The 20,998-nt window shown below is 41.3% G+C and overlaps 1 protein-coding gene across 9 annotated transcripts in view; it reads right to left on the bottom strand.

Moving 5' to 3' along the window:
• Window positions 1–20,998, bottom strand: part of IQSEC2 (IQ motif and Sec7 domain ArfGEF 2) — a 198,857-nt gene that overhangs the window by 35,940 nt on the left and 141,919 nt on the right. Inside the window, exon 1 of one of the 9 annotated variants that reach the window (XM_070741437.1) lies at window positions 20,654–20,709. The exons of 7 other annotated variants lie outside the window; for them this stretch is intronic. Coding sequence is in view for 1 of the 2 variants with exons in the window: in XM_070741433.1 (XP_070597534.1) it covers window positions 9,653–9,720 (68 nt within the window). In the remaining variant the exon portion in view is untranslated. Of the gene's footprint in view, window positions 1–9,652; window positions 9,762–20,653; window positions 20,710–20,998 lie in introns of those variants that run through there. One more of the 9 variants, XM_070741433.1, reaches the window with a different exon arrangement.

Genomic DNA, 20,998 nt, shown 5'->3' with positions numbered 1-20,998 from the left:
GATGGGTGAGGTGGAAGCAGAAGGGAGGCAGAACAAGCTACAAAAGGGAATGCATCTTGAACTTGTGATATTTGAGGTGCAAGTTCAGACACTTTAAGTCTAGAATCGCCCTCCAACCTCCAGGCCTTGGATATGACAAAGGGACAGAATAGAACCCCTTCCCCAGTTGTTCCAGGGGAACCTGCTGGATAGGTCATCTCCAACAGGTGTTGTTCTGCTTCATCTATGAGGGCCTTTTTTGAGAGAACTCTGGAAGTCAGGCAATGGACAAAAAACCTCGGGGGAAGGGAGAGGAACTCTAGAGAAAGACCACACCAGATAATATCCGGATGCATAGTGGTTGGAGAATATAAGGCCAGGACTGGAGCATCAACGGAAGGAACAGCGAGAAGGTCAGAAAGGTTCCCTGCCACATTGAAGACTTTTGTCCATAGAAGACGAAGATGGGCCTGACACTGGAGCAGACCACTGTCTCTGAACTGTGTCCAGAAAAAGTTGAGGAGCTAGGATGAAGTCCATTTCTGCTGTTATCTCTGAAAACAACGGATCAGGGTGACCCCCAGATGTGTGATCATCTCTGGAGGTGAAACATCGAAGCCTGTTGCAACCCAGGCTTTGAATAAGAGGGATTTGAAAAGGCCGGGAGGGAAGAGGCTGGAGGAAATAGGTTGATCTGGAGTCATTCCCTCATCCTCTGAAAGCTCAAATGCAGCATCCTCTTCCTCTTCCAGGCAGTAGTCCAGGCTGCCGGCATCGAAAACATTGGACAGGTGATCGGGACTGATTGTGTGGTTGGACCAGGTAAAACTAAGGTCCTCTGGTCCTCTGACAGCTGGCTAGGAATCCTGGGGGCCAACCTGCTTAAGGACTGGAGGCTGGCTGTAAGGCCTTGCTGGACTGCTGTAGCAATCAGTAGGTGTAAATTGGCCGGATCAAAAACAGCCTGGTCTGGGGTTGCTCTGGGGCAATAGACCTGGGGTAGGGTTCTGGTTGGGTCTGGACTGCAAGAGCAAAAGGCTGGCATAAAGTAAGACCTGTAGGACCCCAGAGGTCTGGGCTTGGGCTTGGAAGCCCTGGAGCATCCAATGTCAGGGGATTGTCTGTTAGTTAGAACCTAACTTCTATCTTGGGTTGATACAGTCCTGGCCGACTTGCTGCAAATCTTCTGCAGGACCTTACCTCTGCATTTTTCTGCTCTTTCAGCCATCTTGGAAGTGGCTGATTGGGCTCAATGAGATCTGGAGGAGTGTTGACCTGAGGTTTAGGACTGATCTTCCTCAGGAATGGACCAGTTTAACTTTTTGTGGCATTTGCTACTAGGTGTGTCCACAATGTGGGCCTTGTCTGCCATCTTGAGAAAGGAAGCTAAATTAGAATCCAAAATGGCTGCCCTGACAAAGTGCCTCTGATCCTCGTGGCCAAACTGCCTTTCATCTTTTCCTTGCTTGCCCGAGCAAGCTCAGAGAGAAAATGGGCAGAATAGTAAGGCAGCCTCAGCTCTCCCGAGCAGTCTCTGAGGGAATTGGGGCATTTTAAGCTGAAAAGCCAGCTGCCTTGAAATGTCGGCCACAAAAATGGCTGCCAGGAGACATGTGAGCTGTTACCTCTTGTGATTTTACTCCCTTTGAGCAGTGGAGGAGAAGCAGCTTTGGGTGGTGAGCCCTCGCAACCAGAGTATCAAAAAGATAACCTCGGCGACAGACGGATGTGGAATCACCCTACTGCCCCCTGCTCCAAACGATGAAACAGTGTGTAAAATGGTCGGAGGCAAGTATCGGTGATAACAAGCTTTAATCAATATGTCGGAAAGACGTACAGGAGATAAAGAACAGAGGCCATAACAGATGACAGGGTTTATATACTCTCACCGGCTGAGGAGGCAACCAATTGGGTGACAGAACAATTGCCGCCCTCACTACGACGATAAGTAACCAATAACAGTAACCGGGGTTCACCCAATAACAACTAGTCTCCAAGCATACTTCTATTAATCTCTGGGCAGGAAATAACAGGGTGATTTTGGGGGAGGGGGGTGGCCACTGCCGCTTCTCAAATGGAGCAGAAGCCTCTCTTGCCTCCTGTACTTTACTATTGTTAGGTTGGGAGGCTTGAAGGTGCCATGGCAGACCTGGGTGGTCTATGCCACAGCCCACAGCTGAACGGCCCCAAAAAAGCAGCCAGAGCCGAAACTCTGCATGATATTCGGGCTCTCTAGTTGGAATACGAGAAGCACCAACTCACTGTGATCAATGTGTGCTTCAATGTGGAGAATCAGTCTTCAGCATGGGAGCTGAGTTTGTCATGTCCGTCCTGTTAAAGGACTAAGTCGAAGCTGGGTCTTAGCAGGTGGATTCTGGCCAAAAAAAAGAAAGACTTGGTCCTCATTCTGAGTGGACGAGGATAACCCATCCTGAATGCTGGCTCCACCCAGGATGGAGAAAACCATGCCCAAACTTCAAGAAATTGAAGCAACACAGGAAATATATTATTCAAAACACAGATATAAACACACAGATTCCAGCATGGAGATTACTGAAGAAAACATGCACAGATGAATGAATGTGTATCAGAAATGAAGAAAAAAATGTGTATCAGAAATGAAGAAAAAAAATATCCCTATGGAAATCCAAATAAAGTGCATTACCCCAGCATATTACTCCGTTCTGACAAAACACTACTGCCCAAATATTTGGTGACACGTCTTGAAACCAAGGATCAAATTGAGCACATTTGCAGGGTTTTTTTCATCAGACGAAACAGACACTTTGGTATTTGTGACAGCTGCAAGTTCAAATCCTGACAAAGGCCCTCTTCTGTCTTCACGTGGTCAACCTTGGAGCAGTTGCTTCTTCTGCCTCAACACACCTTACAACAGTCTCAATACATTAAGCCACATTCTTTTATATAAAGTTCCTGGCAATGTCCTAGTTCTTTAAATACCCATTCTTCTCTCCCCCTCTCAAGGTTTCATGGAGAAGCAGAGTGTTCCTTGATTTCCTGCCTCCAAATGTTATGGGACTGAGAGACAGCAGTTGCTACAGCCTAACCCAGAGGCAGTTGCATCTTGCATAGGGTTGAAATTTCAGATGGACAGCTTCCAAGCATGAGTTCCCTTGGAGCCAAGATTAAATGTTTGGGACCATGTGTCAAGCTGTTTTCCTTATTTTATTACTGGAGGCAAAGAGGGGAGGCGAGGAGACATTTTGGCATTCAAATGGCCCCAGAGATTCTTGAAGCACTGGATTCACCTGCTGGTGGAGTTGCACATTGAAGATTACAACCTCTCATATGTCCCATCCTTTTCCAAAACACAGAGATTTCCAAACACAGTCTCAGTTGTTTTTGGCAGTCTTTGAAAGAAAAACACTTGCTTTGGGTGAGGAATTTATGCTATTCTCCTCTCTCCCCAAGACAACATCATAGGGCTTCTGTGCACCTTCAGCAGCTGAACCTTTCAACTTCTAGCTCAGCTGGGGCACAGGAGGAATCAGAAGAATAGTTTTGTAGCCATAACTCTTGAGCTAGATTTGGGGAGCACATTTTCCCAATGGTAGGAATGTTTTTCTTGTTATACCTCTTGGCTCCTAACCTCCCCAATCGCCAAAATGCCAACATGACCTGGCACTTTAATATCAATTAATTGTCACAAACTATGCAGAGTCATGTCTGTTTCTTCTTAGCAAACAAATGTGGATAAAGATGGGGCTGAATGCTCATGTTTGTGTTTTCTTTTGGCTAACTGCAGGTTCTAATGGTCAGCTCTGTGTAAATTCTTTGAATGGGGAAGTGATTGTCAAAAGTCAAATATTGATCAATGGCAGGAATAAATATAGACCACAATTTTAAAAAACAAAGAAGGGACGTGTCAAAAATTATACCACTGTTGTTTTATACAGGAAGGTAAATATTGTTAACAAAGCATTCACTTTTTATATTGGGTTTCTTAGCATAGTCATGCCAACTGGTGCCAAGCAATACTTTTTTTCCTATAAGTTTTCCCATTTCTTCTTGAGCACCTGTAAGAAAATTTGTTTTTAGAATTTGATTTAAAAAGTCAATAAAATTCTCATGGATGAGAATGTGCAGGAGATATCGCTGTAGTTACTTATTTACAAATTGGTCAAAAGGAGTATATAAACATTCATTGCAGATAATATCTTCAACGATCTGCAGTTTTTAATATCATGAAGGAACTTTCCCCACTGGTTCCCACCATCCCCACCACCCCAGTATCACTGTCACCACTAATGGGGAAAGCTGATCTTGAAAAATTAAAGGACACTTTCTCCTTAGAGAAAGTGTTCATTCAAATTTTCTGCTCTTATAACTGGTGGAGAATTTTGAAGAGCCTTTTGAGACTACCTACAAAGTCAAAAATATCTCAAACAAGCTGAATTTGATCATATTTTTTAAAAAAAGTGTTATAATTTACTTTACTGGAAGAATGTAATATGCCAGCAACCAAAGCTTCATGTTGCAACAGGCAAAACACCTATTTCAAAGCACAACTCTTAGAGAAAACTCTTAATTCTCAAGAAGGGAAGAATAAGAGGGATGTCTAATTTATGCATTCTACTGTAATGTTTTTTCTTTCCTATTAACAATCCTCAAAGGAAGAAAAAGGAAGATTAGCTGCAAAATATTTTTAATAGGCATACTGCACTGGAAAACATCAGCCTAGATATAAATATAAATGCTAAAAGGAACAGAACCAAACAACTACTAGTTTAAAACAAACCAGAATAAGTACTGTATTTTTTGGACTATAAGATGCAACCCACCTACCCCCCAAAAAATGGGTGGAAATATCTGTGTATCTTATAGACCAGATATGGCCCTGTTTTGGCCTCCCAAATCCCCCCACCCTATGTGTCCTCTTTTTGGTGAAAACAGAACGTGAGGACTGCAGAGTGCTCCTAGGGGCTGGGGAGGTCAAAACCGGGACACATGGGGAGTTTGGGAGGCCAAAAGCAGGCCTGTTTTTCGAAAAACGGGATGTGCAGAGGGTTTGGGAGGCCTGCAGAGTGCTCCTGGGGGCTGGGAAGGGGAAAAACCAGATGCATGGAGACCAAAAGCTACTTTTAAAACCTTTTTTTATTTTTAAAAATCTAGGCACATCTTATACTCTGAAAAATACAGTATATACTATATGCACTTTTACAAGGATATTTCAACTTTTCTTTCATTTTATCATTGTGCAGAATGATATTAGCCTTTCCATTTATAAAAACATACAAATTCCTTTTACATTTGGAACTGCTGAATTGACTTTTAGAAAAATCAGCCTTAACTTCCTGGCAATGTGGCTAGAATAAAGAACAAAAGATACCAATAAATACGTAGGAGGTACAGCAGAACTGAAATGCTCAATTACAAAGATGACATTACTCTTATGGTAGATTGACTTGACTCCAGCCTTTCTGCCATTTTCAGATAAGTGATGCCCCCTTTGAGGTACATATAGTCCTTAATTTACAACTGTTTGAAGTTGCAATGTTACTGGGGAAAAGTGATTGTTTTCTTTGCATTTACAACAATTGTAGCATCCCCACAAGCAGATGGTTAAAATTTAGGAGCTTGCACAAAGCATGCATTTATCTTGGGGCTCATGTGGTCACCTTCTACAACTTTCCCAGCCAGCTTCAGACAAGCAAAATGAATGAGGGAAATCAGATCTGTTTCTGCCTAATTCACTCAACAACTGCAATGATTCGCTTAACAATCATGGCAAACCAGTCAAAAAACATCTACCTTGCTTAACAAATGGAAATTCTGGTCCTAATTTTTATTATAAGTTGAGGACCATTTGTAATGCTTCATTAATTTGACAGCCAGTTTTAAAAGGTTTCCACAATTAGGCAGTTGTATATATACATGCTATAACTTCAGATGACAAGTACCAATGTAAAATAGGCACAATTCTTTATCTTGTATCTGGGGGGAGATTATTCCTCTTCTAACAAAGATGCCTGTCATGATGACAAATATAATCACCATTTAAAAGCAAAATTGTATTACCTATGTGTAAATCAATGTAATCTTAACAGATTAATCCTGATTACATTAAATTCATAAAATCGGTTGACTGAATGACTTTAATTTAGGCCTATGATGCTAATCGGTGTTTTCAGTCAAACTGAAATCTATTTGGGTGGGATTTACAACAATGAGAATCTGTTCTTTGAAAAAGAAAAAAGAAAACATATCCCCAGATGTGAATCAGAATCTGGTCTAGAAAAGATATAGAAACAAACAAATAAATCCTGTTGGTAAACAGATGAAACACAGAATATCTCTCTCCCTCTCCTTCCAGGTCCATATTTCAGCAGTATACATTTGGGACATTCATACTGATCAGCTAAGCCTTCCTAACCAAAGAGTTGCCTGGTGTCCAGCAAGATTCTCCTCTTGGAAATACCTTCTGAGAAGGAAAGTACAAATCCAGTAAACTTAACTGTTTTTTAAAATAGCAGCTATGTAATTTGGTTTCCCCCCCTCAATCAGCATAATATAATAACAAGTTTAATAGATCTTTATAATCTGCACAATGCCTTTTGCTTTAAAAATACCAACAGAATACTGACACGCAACTGATCTCAGTAGGTGTGTGTTGAGCCCATAGTTTTACTGAATTAACTCAACCGCCTATATTCATGTAACACTATGCATCATAAATTAATTGTAAAGGTTGGGGCAACCCTATATACCGAGCCAGAAATTAGCCAAGCATGTTGTTCAAAGCCAGTCTTAATAGCAGGTTCAGGACTGCAGCAGACAAAAGCAATCCTAAATGAAGGAGTAATTACAAAGCTTGGCCAGGTCATGCTTTTTACAGTACGGTAAGAGCCCAATAGAACTTCATTGTTTTAGAATTCCAATCCCACAAAACCAGTAGAAAATTTCAGACAAGATACAGTATACTCACAGCAAGCTAGCATAATTACAGAAACAGATGTGGGGGCTTATTGGTGAAACAGGAAATCTCACCATAAAAATATCTTGGTGTAGGAACTATTCCTGGCAGGAGACTACTGGTAATAAATTAGTGTTTGCAAAGTTTTCTATGATCAAACACTGCTGAAGCTGACATGCACTCAACATAGGTAGAATTTGGTTATAAATTATTACTTCATAAGTCAGCTAACCTTTTTTTAAAAAGTAAAATAACTAGTACCACCTTGGTCAATCATTCTGTGATGTTTTCAACCTCAACTTTTGATCATCTTGCGTTGCTTATTCAGGAGGATCAAAAAAAGCTAAATACTATATTTCTCTTCTGATATTTCCAGGCAATATATAATATTGATTTACACCATTCCTAACATAGACAAAAAAGGCTCTCCTCCATATATGTATATTTATATCTATTAATTTGGGCACTCATTTAAATGAAGAGGGAGCTTTGCAAACTATAGAAATTGACTATTCTGTATTATAATTAATCTTGTTTTGCAATATTTATCACTTTGCTTCATTGGGTTACTTTTCAAAAAGAGACATAAGGTGAGGTTACTGAAGATGATTGCTAGCAAAGATGTATATTCAGATGCAGGTGAGGTGATTTAGCAAATATTCCCCACATAACAAGATCACGATTGTCTCTCATTGTCCCTCATTCTTTTATGGATACTGTACTAGGATTCTTTGAGACCTTCATCCAATATCAATCCCATAACTTTTTCTTTGAATCTCTTCCTAATCAAGCTGGTTATATACAAATTTCCCAGCTTAAATATTAGTATCTAAATTTATGTCAAAAGAGCTGTGAAGGAAAAAAACTGAATGTGGATGGAACCAATTTTATGGCTGCTGAAACAATAGGAATACCAGATTTTGGGCACATTAATCCATCCCCCTGCATAGTCCATTTCTGAGACTCTTGTAAATTCTGAAATCCAAAGTACAGCATAATTTGTTCATATAGAAAAATATGACTAAGTGAAGCTGAGTCCAACACTTTGTACAAAACATACAAAGTGAAAGTCCTTGCACAGAGACCGATGACCTCAAGAAATAAAAAAGCTAGGTATGGATCTAGGCTTGCCTTTTTGTAAGCAAAGAAAAAGGAAGCAGAATTCTTGGAGATTCTCCATTTTGAGCTATTCAAATTAAGAGTGATTATATTCAATGAAATATCATTTACAAGGGGGAGGGGGGTTTATAGAGAATGCAGAAAGAGCAGGAATGGTTGTGTGGGGATTGGGAGAGAAGGCATACAGAGACGTTACTTGACAGGGTCTGTTCTGGGGATGCAAACTGATGAAGGAATAAGAACGCAATTATTAGATGAACAGCATTATCAGCCACATAAAGGGTGAATCTGGAATGTCTCCTGAGAAATCCAAGAATGTGATTATATTATATTTTATCTTGCGACTGGGAGAAATTATATTATATTATATTATATTATATTATATTATATCTCGCAATTGCGAGAGGGATCTTGGAGACTTAGTGGACAATCAACTAAATATGAGACAGCAATGTGCCAAGGCAGCCAAAAAAGGCCAATACAATCCTAAATTGCATTAACAGAGGGATACAATCCAGGACTAGGGAGGTACGAGGTGACCAGATGTCCCATTTGCAAAAAAATTCAGGACTTTTTAAAAACGCTGCGGGACGTGAGATAAACTGTTCAAAAGCGGGACTGTCTCACCAAAAGCGGGACATCTGGTCACCTTATACTAATACCACTCTATAAAGCCTTAGTTAGACCACACCTAGAGTACTGCATCCAGTTTTGGTCACCTCACTACAAAAAAGACATTCAAACTCTAGAGAAGCTGCAGAAGAGAGCAACCAGGATGATAAAGGGTCTGGAAACTAAAACAAAGAAAAAGAGATTGCAGGAACTGGGCATGGCTAGTCTAGCAAAGAGAAGGACCAGGGGAGACATGATAGCAGTGTTCCAATACCTGAGGGGCTACCACAGAGAAGGGGTCAGGATGTTTTCCAAAGCACCAAAAAGCCAGACAAGGAACAAGGGATGGAAGCTGACCAAGAGATTCAACCTAGAAATAATAAGGAACTTTCTGACGGTGACAGCGGATCAACCAGTGGAACAGCTTGCCTGTGGAGGTTGTGAGTGCTCCGTTATTTAATTTCCCAAAAGTGAGTGGAGGCCGCAAAAGGAAAACAATGGATAAGTGTCCCTTTTTATTATTGCTAAAGAAGACAAAGAAATTCTCTTCTGGGCATTTGGGGGATTCCTGCAGCTGAACCCTGTGGTGGCTGGTGAGATGAGGAAGGAAAGAATGGGGGAAACTCGTTAACAAAGGCATGAGGGATTGGGCAGCGGCATTATTTCCTCATTTCACACAGGAAGGGGGTGCGAAGAGGGGAGGGGAGGCTCCAGGGGAACCAATAATAATTATCCAGGGAAGAGGAAACCCAGCAGGGAGGGGGAGAGCGGGGTTTCCTCAGGAAGAGGGCCGCTATTCTGCGGTCTGCAGCTCGGAGGGCGGGGGGAGGCGTTCTTTGGCTGGCCGTTCAAACGCCTCGGCTTCCCCGTCTTCTGCTGAGCTGGCGGCTGTTCCAAGAAGTGGCCGAAGAAAGGGAACGGTGGGGCTTTTGGCGGCGGAGACCAGAGGCCCCCTCCTCACGCAGGAAGAGGGAGGGAGACTCGCAAGGGGAGGGGGGGCGCACTCACCAGAGACGGAGCTTGTGCTGCAGCTGCTGTGCCGGGCGGCGCTCGGACGAGCATTGTAGGCACCACATGGCCGCTTGCACTCTGCAGCCCGGGATTATTGCCGCCGCCGCCGCCAGGGACTTGTTGAGGCCGGGGATGGAGGATCCAGATTGGGTCTCAGCAACGGCGGCGCCCGCCGCTCCGTGCCTTGAAGCTGCCCCACCGCTGCTCGGTCCTCGCCATCCCCGTCGGCTCCTCCACGTAAAGCAAAGGAGGAGCCGGGACGCGGTTCAGGCCCGCCCTTCGCCGGAGATTCCCCCCTCACCCCTCCTCCTCCTCCCCGGCCATTGTTAAGTAGCCCTCCAAGGATCCCCCACCCTCCTCCGCCCCGGCCCACCTTCCCTGCCTCGCAGCTCTCCACAGGGACGCCCGGATGCTGGTCGGGATCCCGATGCCATCGCCGTCGCCGGGGTGCTGCATGGCTGCGATGGGGAGCAAAAAAGCGGCGCGGGGGTTCCTCTGGAGATGCCTTTCCACCGGCTGCCGGGGCTCCTGCACCACCTTGTCTGGAAAGAGCTCCCTACGTCGCGATGGCGATTGTGCGCCTGGTTTCTTGAGGCTCCGCTAAATCCAAAAAACCAGCCCCCCAAAGCCGCCACCTCTCTTCCGCCGCCCCCTGAATACACGGCAGTTGACGGCTGGGTGGCTTTTTTAGCGGCGCTACTTTAAAACGTTCATTTTCCACGTGCTTGGGAGGCCAGGCGTGTCTCTAGCATCAACTTCCCCCAGTCCAGAAATACAAGACTTCTTCTTCTCCTACCTCCTTCTATCCAGAGCTGTGTTAGTGGAGGAGTGTGATTCAGTGACTAAACGGTGGCTGCCAGCCAAAATTTCCTAGATGCCTTTCCAAAATTCAAAAAGCTTTAGATCAGAAAAGCAGCAAAAGAAGGTTGGGAGCAGGGAACCAAGATCCATGAATTCTGCCCCATGTCTGGAAGAATTATGCCAGGAAGGTTTTAATGGAAAGGGGGAGAGAAGTGGTAAACCAAAAGTTTCAGTAGGAAGGTCAACTAAATCCAAGAAACAGATTAATTTGATTTAAGGAGCACATCCTCTGCAAGGAGCTCTCTTGCACTAGCCTGCGATATTACAAAAGTATCACTATAGACTGTGGTACGTCTCCCATTCACAAGTAGGTTTATTCAGAAATGTGTGTCCTATGCTGTTTCAGTAATTAGGGGAGAAAGGAGATGCCAGCTGATTTTCTTGCATGGGTGCCATTAAGTCTCAGGACCTCAAAGGCCCCAATTTGCCCCAACACACCTTTGTTTCTGAGGAAGAGGGACACAAGAATGGGAATTCTCCTTTACCTGTCCTCAGAGAAGATCCTCTAACAGGCAGCATTTTTAGAAGACGGTAAAAAGCAATAAACTGTATTTGATGCCAGTTTATTTTCATTAAGTGAACAAATTATTTTTTGTGTGTGCCCTGAAGTCACTCTTGTCGCCTGGCAACTGTTTGGACGAGTCCCTGCATTTTTCTTGGCAAGATTGCAGAAATGATTTGCTATTATTGCCTTCTTCCCAGAACTGAGAGAGGGACTGGTCTGAAGTCACCCAGCCGGATTTCTGTCTAAGATGGGATCAGAACTCATCATCTAGTAGTTTCTAGCCTAACGCCTTACTAACTATACCAAACTGGCTCTCCGTTTGGACAAAGGATAAGATGAATATATTTTTAGGACAAATCCAATAGTAGTGGGATGGAACAAGAGATGCTCTGATGGTTTTTCTCTTATTAAGAAATGAAAATCAAAGTGATAAATGGTTTTTCAATTCTCTTATCCTGTGCATGATTTAAACCAAATTAGTTCAGTGTTCTCCCAAAGTTGGCAAATTGATCAGTAGCAAATCTCCATCTCCCACCACCCTATAAACACTTTATAGTTGCCAAGTAGAAAAACAAACACACCCATCCCTAAGGACAGATTCGTAATTTGCTCTTTGAGAAAACCAAATTGAATAAGGATCTTATGATAGCAGCAGGAGCCATAGTCCAATGCAAAATTTTCTAATCATTTGTGTTATGATTGCAATGTTGCAGACAGATTTTTCTTCTTCAATGCCAAGAAGAACAGGAGGGGAAGAATCCTCTAATTGCATTCCTTTTTTCCCAGGAACTGGCCACAAGATAAAATATAATTTTAAAAATATGTCTCCTGAACAATCCTTTTCTGTTGGGTGGTTAAACCTATCCAGGTTGTTTTTAGTGCATTTTTCTAGCACTGAAAAATTACCCAACACAATATTTTATTATTGCCATTGATGGAATATCTTCCATGGACAAATTTAACTTTAAATGTTCTAATTTGCACTAAAATATTGATCTGATTAAATGTTCAACATTCCTTTCAAAAAATACCATATTAGATAGCGTTTCTGATAAAAAAACAAAAAGTGAAATAAAATCCTGAAATCAGATTCATGTGGTGTGATTCTATATGCCATTGGAGAGTTAAAAGGCAATACAGTAATGACCATGAGAAGCAGACTATTGCAGGAAAAAGAAAAAAATGGTTCCTGTCTGTATGATTAAATTAATATGATTAAATACAATCACATATCCAACAATGAGCTGGATGACCTGGAACTGATAGCCTGCACAGCGGTAACACTGGTACGCTTGAGAAATAAGATAATGGAAGATTGGGGGGGAGAAGTGGTAAGATGGACCTGTTTAGTTCTTTAGGATAAAGTAAGCATAACATAGATCAGATGCTATCAAAATTAATGGCTAAGTAAGTAAAAAATTATCTCAAGTGGTTGATTTGGAAAAAAACAAAAACAAAAAATCAGTCTTGATTGGAATTTTTTTTTAGGAGATGAGAGTGAAAGTTCCTTCTCCAAGCTTGTGTGTTGGTTTCTGAATGTTTCATTACCAGGATAGGTAACATCTTCAGCAGAATTTAGGGAGTGTTCGGTGTTCTGTTTATAAGGGAATCCTGTGGTCAGTATGTCTTGCGATGGGTCGGGTGTGAGTCAGGTGAGAGTCATTGGGAGGTGATGTGCTGGTTGTGGGGGCGTGTGGGTTGGTTGAGGGTCAGCTTTGGTCAGCTGTGCAGTTGATTTTGATTCTGAGGGGTTTGTAGGCTGGTTGTAGGTCAATGTGTCTTCTTGATGGAATTGCTTGTGGAGTGCGAGGCGGTAGCATAGCCAATGATTTTTGGGTTGTTCCAATAAACTGATGCTGTTTGGTGTGAGTACAGATTAAGGATTTGGGATTGTGGCATTTGACTGCCAGCCGGTGTTCATGGATCCTGGCTTTTAAATGGCATGATGTTTGTCCCAAATAGAATTGGTTGCAATTGTTACAGTTGATTTTGTAGATTATATTGTTTCTTTCATCCTTCTGTATCTTGTCTTTGGTTTTGGATAATTCCTGGTGGAGTGTGGCTGTGGGTTTGTGGGCTATTGAATGAATCTTCACTCTCATCCAACACCCAAGCTACAGATATTTGCCACTATTACAAAACTACAAGGAGATCTCAGAGCTATACACTAACAGACAAAAGGTAAGTCCTAGACAGCACTGATAATTAGCTACTTCCATATTAACCTCAGGAAAATTATACAATTTGATCCTGGTAGTCACAGTATTCGAGTATGGGTCAAGAGAGTCTTTTAAGCAGAAAGTTTCCAATAAGCTCAAAAGAATATTTTTGTATTTCAAAAGAAGGAGCTACTATAAAAGAAGTTGACAAGGGAAAAGCTATATTTGAAATTTATCCTCAGCAAAAGGAGCTGAATTCAAATTTACATAACTGGTTACAACAAAACTTGTATAGTATAAAAAAATTGCTAACTGGCGTAAGAATTTCCACATAAGAAAAGTCTGAAGTATTTTTATCTTAGTAAAAAGATAAAAGTAGAAGTCAGAAGCACAGAACATGAAGCAAGTAAGGGAAATTCAGTGTAGTACATAGTCATGTTCTGGAATTTTTTACAAACACAGTGATGGCCTCCAATTCTTATGGTTTGGACAAATGCATAGAAGTGATTAAACCAGACCAGAAAGATTGATCAAATTAAAGGAACTAAAGTCAAAAATCAAACATATAAAACCCAGGCATTCGCTGATGACCTGGTGTTTTTCCTAGAAGACCTGACAGAATCGGCCACACGATGGAATAGAGATCTTTTGTAAGAGTTGCTAGAATTAAAATTAACAAAGATAAAACAAAAATATTAACTTAAAATGGTACCCAAGCTCAGATCATGGAACTGGTTCAGAAAACATGTCTACAAATAAATTTTAAAAATCAAATATTTAGGATTCTGGCTTACTGCCAGACACTCTTCATTGAAGGAGGACAACTATACCAAACTATTACACAAAATGAAACACTATTCTAGACAGATGGACAAGAATATAGCTTTCATTAATTGAGAGAATTGCCATCATGAAATCCAATATCCTATCAAGATGGTTGTATCTATTTCAGATGGCACCTATAAAATTAGACATAATTTTTTTTTGAGAAATAAATAATACCCAAATTTATTTGGGCCAGGGGAAAAATGAGAATCAAATTTAAAGTACTACAAGACAACAGACTTAGAGGAGGTTTCGGCCTTCCGTACCTTGAAATATATTATCAATCAGCAGTTTTACTTTGGGCAAAATAATAGAACACTTTGAGCAATGAAAGAATTCTAACACTGGAGGGACACAACATTCAGGAAGGTTGGCACACCCATTTCTGGGAAAAGAAGAGTGGCAAACATATTCAATTCCAAACTCATGCTATAAGGAGGACATTATTATATACCTGGAGGAAAATTAGAAGTAAGCACTATGTAGATATACCTTGGTGGTTATCCACTATGGAGGCCTTGATTCATCCCAATACAGTAGAATGACCAAAAACGAGGACGTATGAAGTATTATTAGAATTATTAGATACAAATGGAAATCTGAAGACAAGACAAAAACTAGAGAAAAAATTACTAACAGGCTGAAGAATTTCCAAGAAGAAAAGTCGGAAGTATTTTTATCTTAGTACAAAGCTAGAAGTAGAAGTCAGAAGTGTAGAACATGAAGCAAGTAAGGGAAATTCAGTACATAGTCATGCTCTGGAATTCTTTGCAAACACAATGATGGTCTCTAATTGTTATGGTTTGGAGAAACACAGAAGTGAAATCAGTTAACGCCCAGTAGTCATGATGGCTATATATTGGCTCTAGCATCAGAAGGGGAAGACAGACCTCAATACCAGTTTTCAGAAACACAAGAGGTGTGAACATGTACTTGGGAACATGGCACTCCACTGCACAAATTCAGATGCAGCATAACATCTTATTTTATTTATTTATTTTATTAAATAAATAGTGACTTTGGGGTTGCATTAACTCTTTTTTAACACTTTTACATTTATATTTATTTTTTTTAAATTAAATTTGTTAGGACTGCACAATCCAGTAGTCTTTGGATGGTTTATAAAATCCATTACATATAGCAGGGTTGTCAAGCTCACCTTGTGGTGGTGTCATGTGACATATCGGGACATTTTCTCCCTCCCCTGATTCGCTAAACCAGGCGTGGCCGAGGCCAGTGCATCACACATCTGGTCCACAGGCCAGAAGTCTGACAGCCATGACATACAATAACAGTTACAAATATTAACAAAATAAGGTAGCCCAGCCAAAAAATAATAATTTCCCCACAAATACAAGAGTCCTTTACACAGCTGATGTTGCTGTATTTTGAACTATCTGTAGCTTCTGGATGGTTGAGTGCAATTCCATTTGGAACACACTGCATAGTCCAATCATGAGGTGACCAGGCCTGAGTGACCATCTGCAAGATGTCCTGATCGAGTAAAGGGCACACCTGATACACAAGATGAACGTGTGAAAAGGTCCTCCCGGCCACAGCTATTACTTAATTATTTAGTTTTATGCAGAAATATTACTTTTGCTAACAAATCTATATCTAAGTTATTATCTTTACCATATCCACTTTAAGAATGTGTACATACTGTATAATGAAGCTTTACTTTTGAGTAAATATTCACCGAATTGCATTTTAATTTATTTAACATCACAAATTCTTTGGCCCTTGGGATAGGGCAGGCACATATAAATATACAAATGCAAAAATCACGCACAGCACAAAATCCATATCATGATATAATACACTCAAAAGCTATACACACATATAAGAAATGCCTTCCAGATCATTCACATACATGTTAACAGCGGAAGAAACACAAATTTAGTACTATCATGTCCTCCCTCTCACACTTTGCATCACCCTTGCACACACCTTTTTTTTAAAAAAAACAAACCCTAGCAATGATCTCCCCACCCCCTTTCCCTTTCTGAATTGTAGTTGCCCACCTCTCTTTTGTCCCTTACATGAAGTAAGAGATAGCAACACCAGAGTTAGAAAATTATTGATGAGGCAGAGCAGGTCTCTGAGATGGTTGCCATAGGGACGGAGGGAAGGGTGAGATGCTGGGTTGCTAGGGATCTTGCAAGAGGGAGGATGGGTACCAGCATCACCATAGTAATGCAACAGTATGGGGAGCTGGCTGGAGACACCCAAACACTAGCAAAGAAAGTGTGACAGTTGCTGTTTGCAGGGGGAAAGGCTCTAAGGTACTCCCTCTGGGGCTGGACTAGGACAGGACATGCCAGAAAGATATAAGACAAGGAATGGAAATTCATTCTCCACTGTTCTCCTTTCTAAAACCTAAAAAAGAGGACCCAAAGTGGAGGTCTTTGCCAGTTGCAATGTGCAGCAAAGGGGTGGAAAGTTTAGGAACTGGACTTCCAGGTTGAATCTGAGGAAGAACTGGGGCAAAGGGAAACAAGGAAGCCTGGCTTTGGATTATAAATTTGCAAGGGGAAGGAAGTGCTTTTTATATCTCAGCAGAAGCCTAAGTGATAATCAGGCTGGTGACAATAAAGAGGAAAGTTTGAAATCAAGCCTCTCGCGTTTTTATTCCTGTTATCAGGTATTACCTGTGTCATCATTTCTAGCTTCCAAATAGCATCTCTAAATAGACTACTATTTTTGAGCCGCCATAACTGCATTGTTGTATGCCTGCCTATCGTCATGGCAACGCCTCCAAAATAGATACTTCAGGAAAAGAAAGAAAGGGGAGTATCGACCTGTTCAGTAAATAACTCTTCAGTGCTAACTTGATTTTTTTCTCTCTCTCATTGTAAATGCTGCTAGGCCTAAGGTAATCACTGCTTTATACAAGTCACAAAAGCACACATGTTGAGAACAGTTGATTTTTGGTGTGTCTGCAGACACAGAGAGAGAGAGAGAGAGAGAGAGAGAGAGTATGAGAGAGAAAGAGAGTGAGAGAGAAAGAGAGAGAGAAAGAGAAAGAGAGAGAGAGTATGAGAGAGATAAAGAGAGAGAGAGAGAAAGAGAGAGAGAGAAAGAGAGAGAGAGAGTATGAGAGAGAAAGAGAGTGAGAGAGAGAAAGAGAGAGAGAGTATGAGAGAGATAAAGAGAGAGAGAGAGAGAGAGAAAGAGAGAGAGACAGAGAGAGTGAGAGTATTGCTAAAGGAAATACTGTACTGACATACATATACCAGAGGGAAATGCAGATGCTTCTTTACCAAACGCATGAATACACACAAATTTATTAGCATGGATTTTCTGCTATAATAAGTGAAACAATCAAAGACACACTGTTTAAAAAGGGTCGTGCTACTGGAATACTAGCATAAGTCGACAGGACTCATATGCACAAGGCGCAAGGCAAAAATCTATATACAGTGGTACCTCTACTTATGAATTTAATTCATTCAGTGACCAGGTTCTTAAGTAGAAAAGTTTGTAAGTAGAAGCAATTTTTCCCATAGGAATCAATGTAAAAGAAAACAATGTGTGCAAACCCATTAGGAAAGAAATAAAAGCTCGGAATTTGGGTGGAAGAGGGAGAAGGAAGAAGAGGAGGAGGACAGTTGCTGCCCAGAGCGAAGGGAGCATTTCTTTTCTCTGGGCGCTGGCAGAGGTTTTTTCACTCTGGACTGCCAAAGCCTTCTTAAGCGCCGCCGAAAGGCTCCTCTGGCAGCCCAGAAAAGCCCGAGATGGCCGGGATTAAAGGGGGAATGGCAGGAAACTGACTCGGCCTTCATGCTGCTCTCAAATTTCCTGGGAATTTTTTCTAGGCTCAGGTTTTTAAGTAGAAAATGGTTCTAAAGTAGAGGCAAAAAAACCTTGAACACCCGGTTCTTATCTAGAAAAGTTCTTAAGTAGAGGTACCACTGTATACCAAAAGCTTTTTTTTAAAAAGTACATCAGTGTTCAACATAACCTCACCTGACATTAGGACAGCTAATAAATAAATTCATTTACTATCATTAAGCATTAACTGGCTCTAAACATTAGGGAGAGACCAAACAGGAGGAGACACTGCTTTCATGGCCTCCTTTTGGGTTTCTGGAACTCACCTATCTGATGCTGCTGAAAAGGAGACGTTGAACTAGACAGACCATACAATGCAATGTAACCCAACTACGGTAGTAACACTTAGCAGTAGTGAACAATTATCTAGGAATTGAAAGTGCTTTGCAAGCATTATTTGTATGACTGTCTTGAAAGATACACAAAGGTTAATCCCAGTGTCCCATTTTATAGATACAGGTAATCCTCAACTTACAACAGTTCGTTTATAGACTGTTCAAAGCCACAACAGCACTGAAAAAGTGACTTGCGACCCTTTGCTAGAATTACTGTAGCATCTCCATGGTCACGTGAACAAAATTCAGACACAGTGTGTATTTAAAGTAATAATAATTATTATTATTATTATTGTTATTGTTATTGTTGTTATTATTATTTATTAGATTTGTATGCCGCCTCTCTCCGAAGATTCGGGATGGCTATGTCATACGATCCCATTTTGTGACCTTCTGACAAGCACTGGGGAACCCATATTTACTTAGCAACCATTAACATAGAGTGAATGTGTTCATTGAATGAATGTTGAAGGTTTTTATATTATTATACTGTTTTATGCTATTTATATTGCTTGTTTTATATTGCTTGTTCGCCACCCAGAGTCAGAAAGGAGTTGGGCGGCTTATAAATGTAATAAATTAAATTACATTAAATTAACAACTGCAGCATTTCACTTAACAACTTGCAGGCGTGGGTTCCATTTACTTTTGTTGCTGGCTCACATCACATGTTTTGCCCTTCCTGCAATTTTATTTCCGTGCATGCTCAGAAGATGGTTTCAGGCCGAAGCACAGCTGAGGAGCTGCTCAGCTGTGCTTTGGATGAAAAAGTCAATATTAACTCAAGGATGGCTGGAGGGCTTTTTTCACAGCAGAGGCCGAGGAGAAGCCATACAAACAATGAAAAAAATCACTGAAAATTTAAATATTTCAAATCGTGGCATACACAGACTGGCACAGACAGAATCGGATTCGTGGTGACAAATTACATCACCAGCAGGTCACTAACGGTTTGGACGATCTGGTCTGAACTGGAAGGGACCCACTCATGCAACTGTGGTAAGAAAGGTTGTAAAACAGGGCAAAACCCACTTAGCAATACCATTTAGACTTATATACCGCTTCATAGTGCTTTTACAGTCCTCTATAAGTAGTTTACAGAATCAGCATATTTCCCCCAACAATCTGGGTCCTCATTTTACCCACCTCAGAAGGATGGAAGGCTGAGTCAACTTTGAGTCGGTGGTAAGATTTGATCTGCTGAACTACAGCTAGCAGTTAGCTGAAGTAGCCTGCAGTGCTGCACTCTAACCACTGCGCCACCTTGGCTCACTTCACAACTGTCTCTTTCAGCAACAGAAATTTTGGGATCAATTGTGGTTATAGATCAAGGAATACCTGTAGTATACATTGAAGTTGTGAGACTAATACAGTGGTACCTCTACCTAAGAATGGCTCTACTTACAAACTTTTCTAGATAAGAATCGGGTGTTCAAGATTTGTTTGCCTCTTCTCAAGAACCATTTTCCACTTACAAACCAGAGCCTCCGAAACTGTAACCGGAAAAGGCAGGGAGAAGCCTTCGTGGGGCCTCTCTAAGAATCTCCTGGGAGGAAACAGGGCCTCCACTCTCCCTGTGGTTTCCCCAATCGCACGCATTATTTGCGTTTACATTGATTCCTATGGGGAAAATTGCTTCTTCTTACAAACTTTTCTACTTAAGAACCTGGTCACAGAACGAATTAAGTTCGTAAGTAGAGGTGCCACTGTCCTTCTAAACTGATGTAAGACCAGTTTAAATTCAAAGCTACGATAAGAACTCAGCTGAAGACTTTAGAAATTACAGCCCTTTCTCGTGTTGAAGTTCATCAGTCTGTCCATCCATCCATCCATCCATCCATCCATCCAAAGCACAACTGCTAGTGATGTACCCTACAGGAAAACACCCACTCTCTCTCCAACATTCATCATCAAAAGCAGATGGGTCTCAGCCTGAATGTATTACACAACTTAAACACATTTACAGTCTAGAAATAGTACTGTTCTTTCAATCTGTTTGCAGCATGTAAAACCTGATGCATATAAGTGTCCTTCCTGCCAGCCAAGGTGTGGGGAAAAAAAGAAAGCTGACAAATCTGCTAAGAGTTCCCTGCCCCAAATGCACATATTGAGCCAAAACATCCCAACTCAAGACCAGACTGTCAGACTGTGGCTGTTGTTTTGTTTACCCTTGTGTTAAGGAGAATTCACCTCTGGAACTAAGATTCTGAGAAGTCCTTCATCTGGAACTTCAAACTTTTCCAGTAATTTTTGGAAACAGAAGATCAGTACATAGACTTAAAATGGGACTGGATAAAGACATTTAATGTTTTTTTCCCCAGCTAAAACTGAAATTGTCTGATCATCATGTTCAAGATCCAAATAAGTTAAAAAATCAAAAAACAAAAAGCTAGGCTAATGATGCAAGTCTCTCCCTCCCCTCTCTCTCCCTACCCTTCACCCCTATAATAAGCCAAACCCAGGGCCTTATTCTGCTTACTCAGTTGAATCCTCTCTGTAATGATCCACAATAGACAGTAGCTGCAGATAAGTCCTCAAAGGAGAATCAAAACAGGCTGGGTGGTCTTACGATTCTCAGGTTCTAAAGCAGAATGTTGCGTGTTGGTGGCTTCAGGATATTCCTGCTAGGCCTGTTTGGGCAAGAGAAACTTGGCTTCAGTCTGACATCTATTGGTCAAGTGAATCCCTGCTAAATGCACTTGACCTACCCAGAGAAAAGGTAAGTTCAGTTGTGGCAGTCAGTGGGTAAGGAGGACACCTCCCAACACATGCCTGTGTTTCCACACCCGGCTTACAAAGGGCATGTAGTCAGGCACACCATCTA

Source organism: Erythrolamprus reginae, chromosome 2, assembly GCF_031021105.1.
Source record: "Erythrolamprus reginae isolate rEryReg1 chromosome 2, rEryReg1.hap1, whole genome shotgun sequence".
Taxonomy (NCBI): domain Eukaryota; kingdom Metazoa; phylum Chordata; class Lepidosauria; order Squamata; family Dipsadidae; genus Erythrolamprus; species Erythrolamprus reginae.
Note: the sequence above shows the minus strand (reverse complement) of the source record. Positions and strands in the feature narration are given on the sequence as shown.